This window comes from Squalius cephalus, assembly GCF_949319135.1.
Source record: "Squalius cephalus genome assembly, chromosome: 6".
NCBI lineage: Eukaryota > Metazoa > Chordata > Actinopteri > Cypriniformes > Leuciscidae > Squalius > Squalius cephalus.
Genome location: NC_137127.1, coordinates 4,360,101 through 4,371,230, shown reverse-complemented (window position 1 = coordinate 4,371,230; position 11,130 = coordinate 4,360,101). Strand labels below are relative to the sequence as shown.

The 11,130-nt window shown below is 39.6% G+C and overlaps 1 protein-coding gene across 1 annotated transcript; it reads right to left on the bottom strand.

Annotated features, from left to right (window-relative positions):
* Nucleotides 1–944: 944 nt before the first annotated feature.
* On the bottom strand, nucleotides 945–10,100 carry vmn2r1 (vomeronasal 2, receptor 1). The gene is made up of 6 exons (XM_079874830.1): nucleotides 9,680–10,100; nucleotides 6,364–6,655; nucleotides 4,686–5,495; nucleotides 3,939–4,166; nucleotides 3,157–3,280; nucleotides 945–2,075 (listed from the first exon to the last, which is right to left on the bottom strand). The coding sequence occupies exons 1-6, from the start codon at nucleotides 9,919–9,921 to the stop codon at nucleotides 997–999; spliced, it is 2,775 nt and encodes a 924-aa protein (XP_079730956.1). The 5' UTR covers nucleotides 9,922–10,100; the 3' UTR covers nucleotides 945–996.
* Between the last annotated feature and the right edge of the window lie 1,030 nt (nucleotides 10,101–11,130).

Below are 11,130 nucleotides of genomic sequence, written 5' to 3'. Positions count from 1 at the left end.
CTATTACAATAGTTATTTTATATAAGAACTGACTGAGAACAACTAGGACAGTTTAATCAGTGTCATCTCCAGTGCAGAGATCTCAGTTTATGACCTTTCACTGCTTCCACCTGCTGGCAGACTTCAGCATCACATTTACCTCTTTATTTCCATGCTTTTAAGACTAAAATTTGTCTCTGAAAAGACTTGTTTTATTTTTTTTAAGATGAAATCAATGCATTTTATGCATGTAATTGAACAGCTAAGCTACACTAGTTATAAAAACATCCCTGAGTGCAAATTCATGCTCATTTAAAGGGGTCATATCATGAGGAATCTTTTTTTTCTTCCTGTTTTCCCTTTATTTGCCTTTTTCCTCTCTTTTATAGTGTATCTGTTGTGTAAAAAAACAAACAAGATTAAAATTTTCCCAGACCATTTGATATAGAATTAGTGTATATAGCATGAAAACTAACTCTCAAAATGCCCTCTCATTAAAGGAATTCATGGTTTCATATTTATTGTTAAATTAAATTCAATTATGTATCATGTTTTACATGGATTCATTATTATGAGTGTTGCGCCTTTCTTCTAAAGTTTGATATTTTGGCTTTTTGTTTGCCTCTACAGGTTGCCTCTACACAACTTTTTTATGGTATAATTTATTGAAACTAATCTCCAAAAATGATCCTCCCCAGCTTTATGATGTCAGATGAAGACATGGGAATGTTGGGAAAAAATTGTACTCGACAGCAAACCCACAGTCAGATATTAATTCTGCAGAGCATGTAAACTTTTTGCAGTTTAAATAAATAAATAAATAAATAAATGAAAACAGCCTTCTAGGGGTTAGAGATGGCAAAAAATGTTCATAAAAACTAAATTGGATTATACATAGACAACATATAATATGGTAAGTACGATGCAACCCCCTTAAAAGTCCTTTACTGTTATTATTGGCAGAGTCCAATATAAAAAGGCTTCAGAGTGACACGTAGATCATTTTTGTGGATGGCTTCAGTCATCTAGAGACACAGTGGACACAGTGGACACCGTGGTTTCATTAGCGGCGCTGCTGGTGGTGGCGAGCGAAATGCCCGCGTCACGTGACTTGGGTCGAGGAATCATCATCTCCTCTGTGTTCCTCTCCGGTTTGACTAGCAGCACGTAGCACTTGGGGATGAAGACGCACGCGAGCAGGCCGAAGCTGGACGCCAAGATAGCGAAGATCTGCACCGCCACCATGAATTTCCCCCGCGTGCTCAGATAGGCGGGAACGAAGGAGATCCAAACGATGAAAAACACCAGCATGCCAAAGGTCACGCTCTTGCCCTCATTAAAGTGGTCTTCCAACTTTCGTGCCACAAAAGCAAAAGCGAAGGCCAGCAGAGCCAAAAGAATGTCATAAGCGTAGATGGAGCAGATGAAGATGATGTTTCCGATGTCGCACTCCAGGATGATCTTGATGTTCTGGGCGGCTGTGTTTTTAACGGGGTGTGGAGGCATCAGGATCAGCCACACGGTGCAAGCCACCGCTTGGATCAGGGTGCCCACTATCATCATCGCCCTCTGGTGCCTGGGATGTATGGGATCCACGTCGTTCTTCTGAGGAATAGCTGGAGCGAAGACGGCAGTGTCGGGACTCTGTTCGGCAGCCGCCGCCGCCGCTTTTGCTGCCCGTGTCGCAGCTTTGACCGCTTTTACAGCTCTGGCTCTCAGCATGAGCAGAGCAGATTTACCCATTAAAGAAGAGAGGACCAGAGCAAAGCCTGCAGCCAACGCCACCTGACTGGTCATGCACGACCACATCTGAGGCTCCCCGAGGAACGCGATGGAGCTGAGGAAGGTGATCACCAAACCCAGCAGCAGAGAGAAGCTGAGCAGAGCGTCGTTGGCATTCACCAGAGGTGTGTTGAGGTGCCTCAAGAAGATGATCGCGACTACAATAGCAGCCAGAGCCCCGAACACCGCGATGGCGATCAGTGTGATCCCGAGAGGTTCGGAGTAGTCCAGGAATTCAATGATCTTCAGCACACACTCGTCGTGATTGGCGTTGGACCAGTAGTCCTCGTCGCATAGGATACAGCCTCGTGCATCTGTTGAAAGAGATATTAAAGGGTTAGTTCACCCAAAACTGTAAATTCTGTCAGTAATTACTCTCCCTCATGTTGTTCCAACCCCGTAAGACTTTCGTTCATCTTCAGAACACAGATTAAGATATTAGAAAGACAAAAAAATGTCCAGGGTGCTCAGGGTTCAATAAAAAGTGTTTGAAGGTGCTCTTTGGGGTCGGGAATTCAAATAAATGTAGGGAAGAGAAGATCCAAGGCACTCTTCTTCAAAATTATTTAAAAAGCCTTTATTTAACTGGCTATATCATGGTAGAAAATTTAAAAGACATGGAGGAAAAACACCCTGAAGAAGGCTGTTTGTGCCGCTACGCGTGGGTTGCTTTTTTCCCCCATGTCTTTTACATTTTCTACCATGATATAGCCAGTTAAATAAAGGCTTTTTAAATAATTTTGAAGAAGAGTGCCTTGGATCTTCTCTTTCCTACAAATTAATATATTTTTGATTAAATCTGAGAGCTGTCTCACTACTTCATAGGCTTCTCTGTAATCGAAATCTGCCAGCGCAGAAAGTTAGTAAAGACAATGTTAAAATAGTCCAAGTGACTACAGTGGCTCAACCTTAAGTTTATCAAGCGACGAGAATACATTTTGTGTGCAAAAAAAACTAAATCTCTTCCATGTCATTCTCCTGAGCTGTTGATGTAGTGTAACAGCGCAGCGCTTCTGGGTTGGACGTCAGAGCGTAGGCTCACTATTGGCCGACGCTGGTCATGTGTGTGATGCATGTGATGCTGGCCAATAGTGAGCCTCCATTCTGACAAACAACCCAGAAGCGCGTGAACTCACTCAGAGAAAGACAGAAGAACATGAAGAGTTGAATAAAGTCAACTCTTTTTGCGCACAAAAAGTATTCTCGTCGCTTGATAAACTTAAGGTTGAGCCACTGTAGTCACTTGGACTATTTTAAGCATTATCTTTACTAACTTTCTGGGCCGGCAGATTAAATTACAGAGAAGCCTGTGGAGGAGTGAGACAGCTCTCAGATTTCATCAAATAGAAACTCAGAAACCATTAAAAGTAAAGACTGATTGAATAAAGTCATGACCTGTTGTGTTTGAGATCTCTCCGTCTGCGCAGGGGATGCAGTCGAAGCAACAGACCGGCTCTCCCTGCCGGATACCCATCCTGGTGCCGGGCTGGCAGCGTTCACTGCACACAGAGCGAGGCGTCTGGGACACGAGACAAACAACCCGTTCTTCAGTTTATCTTCTATACGATTCCACACGCAATAATGAGAGTCAGACTTTAACCGGTCGATTACTTTAATACATTGTACTGGATTTTTTAGGTACGGTACGGTCGAATACATGATGGATGGATGGATGGATGGATGGATGGATGGATGGATGGATGGATGGATGGATGGATGGATGGATGGATGGATGGATGGATGGATGGATGGATGGATGGATGGATGGATGGATGGATGGATGGATGGATGGATGGATGGATGGATGGATGGATAGATAGATAGATAGATAGATAGATAGATAGATAGATAGATAGATGGATGGATGGATGGATGGATGGATGGATGGATGGATGGATGGATGGATGGATGGATGGATAGATGGATGGCTATAGATAGATGGATGGATGGATGGATGGATGGATGGATGGATGGATGGATGGATGTTGGATGGATGTTGGATGGATGGATGGATGGATGGATGGATGGATAGATAGATAGATAGATAGATAGATAGATAGATAGATAGATAGATAGATAGATAGATAGATAGATAGATAATTGCAATTCAATATTTTGACAGCCCTATCATTACTATATAATCTCATTTATAATCAGACTAAATTACACATCCTCACCTCGAGAACATCATTGTTCCATATGATAGAGGCATTGTTTATAGTCAGCATGTCGTCGGGGGGTGCCGTGCTGTTATAGTAGCCGATCTGTGTGTATGTGATCTCTCCGTCTGAATCACTCTGCCAGTTTAAGATTTCATAAAAGCCTTGCACTTCTCCTTCAGTGAAGAATATCTCCTCTCCGGTGTGAGGGACGGTGAATCTCAGGTTCTTCATGTAGTACATGAGCTGAACACAGAGCACATAGTGGTTATAAATTAGTAGACTTTAAAAAGTACATGGGCTGACTGAATTCAGTGTTTACATGAACTCTAAACACCTGATCGGGTTAATGTGCGCGTTTATACGTCACAAGCTTTAAATTGGAATAGATGCACACTGCACCAATATATACAGAGTTTCCTGCTGTTTGCACATAATAACCATTCTCCTATATTGGTTCTTAATTTGTTTTAAACAGCGGACTTAAAATGTATCAATTTCTGATCATAATTTGGAGTAAATGAACATTAACCGTTGTGCCGTGCTGCTATTGATCACGCAGTAAAAATAGAAAAGTAGAAAAGGATGAACCACCCCTTCCAATCCGATCAAAATTTCATTCGGATAGAGTTCAAACGGACTGATTAAGGTGTTTACATGAAGGCTTTTCAGTCCGGTTGAGCCGTCAATCCGATTACTAATGGATTATTTGGTTGCATGTACACTAAACGTGTGTGTGTGTGTGTGTGTGTGTGTGTGTCATACCTGCCAAGGCTCGAATGCGTTAATGTCAGGGCATGTGCCGCTATCAAACGGGCTACTGTCATTTTTACAGGTCTCGAGGTTATGTAGGGCGTGCGCCACGGCATATACAGCCTTATACACGTTATACGTGATCCTTAACTGAGACACATCTGAGTATGTATTATTCAGCTTGTCTATCATCTCTTCTCCAGTGCATCTCCTCATGCCTCTCAAAACCTGCTTATAATTCATAGTGCAGTTAAAGACAATCCCCCAAAACTCTTCAGTCAGAGTGTCATTATATGGATTGACAGCCAGAAGGTGCTCTTTCAGGCCGGGGATTTCGGCACGCTTCACCGCAAACCCGATGGTTCCCCCCAGGACGGGCAGAATGTCGGGGTGGCGGGAGATGGCGGCCGATGTGACCCAGGCCTCGGTGGCGATCCACGTGCGGTTGGTGATGTTGTGAAGCAGCAGTTCCTCCAATAAAGGTCTCAGATCCACATCCGAGGAGAACACCACGATGATCTTAGCCGTGGACTCCACCACAGCCTGCGCGATGCGCTGCATGGCCTCCGGGCTGGACGTCTTGGGAAGGGTTTCGGAGAAGGATATACACACTCCCACCTCCTCCACCACCTCCTTGAACCTCTTAATGCCGTATTTCCCGTAATCGTCATCGGCCGCGATGGTGCCCACCCAGGTCCAGCCGAAGTGAAGCACTAGTTTGGCCATGGCCATGGACTGGTGCTCATCGTTCGGGATGGTGCGGAGGAAGGTGGGATACTGAAACCGGCTCTCCAGAACCGAGCAGGACGACGCGTAACTCATCTAGGGAGGAGGAAAGACAAATCCGGCTCGGTTTTAACACTCGGATGCATTTGTGGTTGGGTTTCTTGCTAAAATTATTACTATAAGGTGTAATAAATTAACCCTATAAATAGGCAAGAACATGAATGATCAAAATCATATTTTTAGAAATATATAGGCCTATACTCTTTCTATTCATGCTGCTTTCACACAGATTTGAAAAGCTTTTATCCCATTTTCAAGAAAAGCTTAAATTTATGCTTTAAAATAATACATTTAAAATAATAATAATTTCTATCATTTCTACTAAATGAGGTTTCTTTTTAAGAATCTCATAAATGTCATTTTAAAATGTTATTACATGACTTTTGCCTCAGTAAACTCCTAATGACTGCTTATTAATAGTTAGTAAGGAAGTTATTAAATGTAGGTATTTGGTAGGGATGTAGAATACGGTCATGCAGAATAAGGACATTAATATGTGCTTTATGAGTACTAATAAACAGCCAATATCCAAGTAATATGCATGTTAATAAGCCACTAGTAGTTATATCATATTACTAGGATATATAGTGAGAATTTGACCCTATATTCTAAAAACTGCTGAGCTGTTTCAACCCAATTGTGGGTCAAATATGGACAAACCCAGCCGTTGGGTTACATTTTTTAATTAAATTTTTAACCCAACGTTTAGGTTTGTCCATATTTGACCCAAAATTGGGTTAAAACAACCCAGCATTTTTTTGTGTTACCATGTTTTTTTTATTCAGAAATGTATTAAAGTCATGGCATTTTTTGTGTTTTGTTTTTCATAAATGAACAGATTTTGACCTTAAAAATTAGGGTTATCTTATGTCATTGCCCAAATACAGTGCTAGATGAAAGGTACTTGTGGGAAGTAGTAGAGTCCGAGTATCCTGGCAGTGGCGATGGACAGATCCGATCCTCCGGCGCCCACGAGGGCCGAGGCAGGAGGCCCGTCCCCGCAGCGGTAGTTCGGCACGGCCTCGTCCTGGCCCGTCAGGAAGGTCAGCGTTCCCTCCACGGCTTTGGAAATGGTGAAACAGGAGTCATAGATGACGTACCCCAGCTCAGTTCTGGGGAGCAGGTCTGTTCTGTTGTTGATCTCGTTCAGGGCGAACAGCATCGTCTGAGCCCAGCGGAAAGTGCGGAAGTTAAAGCTGAGGGCGAATTCACATGTTAGAGTGATGATTCATTTTAGATTATTCAATTAAGTGAGCGAAATGTTTAGATTTAATGGAACTGAATGCATTTGCTTTTTATATCTTATAATCAAATTATGATTAAATTCATGTTAATGTTGGCCTTCCTTATTTCTACAATATAGATCTATTTAACAGAGGATACCTGGTCCACTTTAGACATTCTACTAACTATAAGTAACTTTGCAACTCCATGTCAGCTAACAGTCATTAGAGTATTAGTAGATCGTATGCTTAATATCTGCTAAAGCTTTATTTTGATGCTCCTGAACCGACGTTCTTCAGGGGCGTTTCCTCCGAGGAGGCAAGGGAGGCAGTGCCTCCTCAAAAAAAATTGGATGAGAAAATAATCGATATTACAAAAATAAAACAACGCAAATATTACAAAATGTGACATTAAAAAGTATATAAATCACTAATTTTTTCTAATCTAGTTACAGCGGGACGCCTCGTCTCTCTTTTGCCTCCCCTGAACCTATTGACTTTTAACTCTTTCCAGCCACCGCCAGCATTTTTGATCAAGAAAGTTTCATGGCCCTCAGAATATTTTGTTGTATGAATATCTGAATATGCAATATATCAAAAGAAAGAAGTGATGCTCTACGTTTAAACAACAACAAAAAACATTTTATTCTATAAAATGTATTTTAAAAAAGTATAGACTTTATGCGCCAGAGAAACGAGGGCGCCGCCACCTTTAGACACCTATTGTCTTTTAACTTCCGTTTTTGCGTCGCTCTGTATATTTCTATGGCATTGCTATCCAGGAGTAATTAGCTTTTGAAGTGGATTTACTTAATGTAAAGTTAACGAAAGTTATCATGAGGACTGTGATGTTTAAAGCAGATGTCTTAACAAATGTCGGTAGACCGGGAAGATTTTAAAACGAGCCCTCATAAACACGCAGAATCGCTGTGAAAATACAGACCGGAAGTCAAAAGACATTGGGTCTCATTCATGAAACACGAGCAGAACGAATTTTTGTGTAAATCGTGTGTAAAGTGGTTCTGGCGTAAATTTTCGGATTCATTAAGATGTTCGTATTTTCCAAATGTTAGTTGGTACGAAAGAAATCTACACCTGCTCCCAGCCACGCGTAAATAGTGCGTTTAACATCCAAACGTTTTGCTCATTAATAAGGCTGCATTTTAATTCACCTTAATCGGGTACATATTTACACAGCATTTTGAAAAAATATTATATATAGTAATTACATACGGTTTTTCTTTTTACTTTTATTACGAGAGCCAGTAATAGCATCTGCAAACGGAACACAAGTCCGCAAGTCTTTTTATTTTTATTTTTTTTACAAGTCCGCAAGTCACAAGTGTTGCAGTCAAGCTTCATGTCGAACCATTTTCTTTTCACTTCTGGGACTGTTCGATTAACAGATGAAACTCCATTAACTGCATCTGTAATATGCTGCCAAGCATTTTTACCTAAAGCATTTAGGTAAAAGCATTATTACCTAAAAAATAATTTTTTTTAGGACCTGATACGCCACTACGCTTGAAAATAAAATGTGGCGTTTTGAATGAACTTCTGATAATAAAACTTTCATTTCTGCATCTGAGGAATTTCTCTTCTTCATTCGCTTTTGAGAAGACATGTTGAAATCCTTCGTTTGGTGTCATAATATGATGCCCATATATAGTTGTCAGTCGGATTTAATGGGCGGGATTTATGGTAATTGAGAATGAGCGTGCACGCGCGTCCCATTTACGACTGATTGGAATTCATTAACACACACAAACATTTCACTATCACATCTGACGTTTACGAAGTATTTGTGAATCAGGAGAAGAATTTTCGGGAAGGTCTCTTTACGCGCAAATCACTCACATATTTACTCGTATATTTACGAATGTTTCATGAATGAGACCCAATGAGCGCAGCGCTGAAAAGGGGCGGGGATACATAAGGTCTTTGAAAACACGGAAAGCCGGAAATTTCCGTCAATGGCGAGGAAAGGGTTAATAAACCCATAGACAGTATAGAATAAACCCCTAAAGTGTGCACTGGGTTCAGTGGGGGGTAATTGAGAATGAATGGGGAAGTCACGTGAGAGAAGGCAATGCCTCCCTTCATCGCGCTGTGATTGGGTATAATCGGTTATGATTGGTTCGTGCGACAAATCACGCCTCTTGTTTTCGTGCGAATCGGCCTGAATAAAGAAAAAGATTGTGTTTGTGGGAAGACTAATAAAAAGTAAGTAAACCACTCATCCATTCAGATATCACTGCTTTAGGTCACGTCAAAATCAAACTTGAAATGGATTGGAAACATGATGACTGTGGGGTTTTTAGTGAGCAATCAGCTTGGGGAAATTAAAGGTAGCCTACATCTTCGTGTCTGTGACCAGTGTTTACCGAGCTTGATGACTGATGAAAATAAGTTTACTTTTAAAAAGAACAGCTGAACATTAATTCACAATTAAAATATATTGATTAAATTGTTACTTTCTTTAAATATTATTTTTGGAATAAATGAAAAAACACTAACTTGATGAGATTCATACTTGGTTTTAATAAATAGAACATTAATTAAGAGAGTTAGTTGATATGTTGCTGCAAAGTTAATGTCTAAAGTGGACCAAATAAAGTGTAACCACATGTAATACCAACTGCTACCACTACACTGTACCAGTCAGGTTGATTGGCATTGTGCAACAAGTTATTTTCCATTGATTAGTTTATGTAACATTAAAGTGGTCTCTCGGGAGGATAAACTGTAATTATTCCTTAGACTACAGTTTAATTAATTTTGCATGATGAATGATGATCTTTAAGATGCAAGAATACAATTAAGACAAATTAAGCGTTTGCAATTCATCTTTTTTCGTTAATAATACCAATACATTTCTGAAATAACGACAAGCAATTAAAAAGTATGCATTTAATGTGGCAGTGCACATCATCACATATCACATATCGACTGATAATGAGAGTTTTCTCTTGTAAAACGTTAAAGCTAGTGTCTTACCCCTCGCAGTCGGAGGACTCTGGAGGGATGGTGGTGTTGACGTCCGTTGAAACCAGGCGTTGATGAACTGGAAACATGCCACCAACAACCACTGTCCGTTTCACCACCTCTTTATAACCCTGGAGGTTGAACTTGGCCTTGAGTTTACAGCTCCCCTCGGCATCGGTGGATGTGTAGAGGAAACAACTAACACAGAAAACTAACAAAAGCCGTCTTTTGGAGCTCAATCCGGTTAAATCCATATTTGGAGGAAGATCATGTAAAAGACAGGCAGCTTTGATGTGCTTGTGTTGGAGAGGCTCAACACACACTATGAATTAGCAACGCCTGAGCTGCCATCATCTCTCCTGGGTCTGAAGATTGCATAAGAAAACTCTGATCAGTGCGGATTCACATCAGGGGCCGAACGCCACCGAAAGCCACAAACATCAAAAGTGTTTTGCTCTTTTTCATCATGCTGAATTTTAGGCTTATTTAGTTATGGGTTCATATAATCTAACATTATCTATACAGCTACTTTATATTATATTTATTATTGTATTATATATTTATTAAAGTATTTGGCATACACTACTGTTAAAAATGTTTTTTTTCTTTTAGAATACATTTATAGGCTACTTTTATTCGGCAAGGACGCATTAAATTGATCAAGAAATAACAATAAAGACATATAATGTTACAAAAGTTTGTTTCCAATAAATGCTGTTCTTTTGCACTCTCTGTTTATCAAAGAATCCTGAAAAAGCCATCACAGGAATACATTACATTTTAATTTATTTTATATTTTAATGATATTTCACAGTGGTATTTTTTTATTGTATTTGTGTATATAAAAAAAAAAAATGCAACTTTGGCTTGATAAACATGACACTTCTATCAAACAAAAAATAAATAAATAATAATAATCAAATAATCTTATTGACCCCAAATTTAGCAGTGCAAATGGACAAAATAAAAAAAGGGTCCCACTTTATATTAAGTGGCTTTAAGTACTATGTACTTACATGTACTTACATTGAAATTAATCATTTGATACAATGTACTTATTGTGTAACTACATGTTTTTACATTGTACTTACATTTTAAAAATTCCTGCATGTAATTACAGCTGTAATTAATTTATGTAATTACATTTGTAATTACACAGTTGACCCTTCCCTTACACCTTAAACCTACCCAATCCACCACACCTGTCCCTAACCTTACCCGTATCACACGTCAATAGCAGCAAAAGTGTTTTACAATACAACATGAACACAATAAGTACATTGTACTTATTTTTTTATGTAAGTACATAGTACTTAACGCCACTTAATATAAAGTGGGACCAAAAAAAAGAGTTGTGGAAAAATACCTTCTTAAAGACTAAAAAATAGATAGATTAGATAGATGGATAGATAATAAATCATAAATAAAATGTTTAATAAAAAATTCTGACAATCACATTGTTT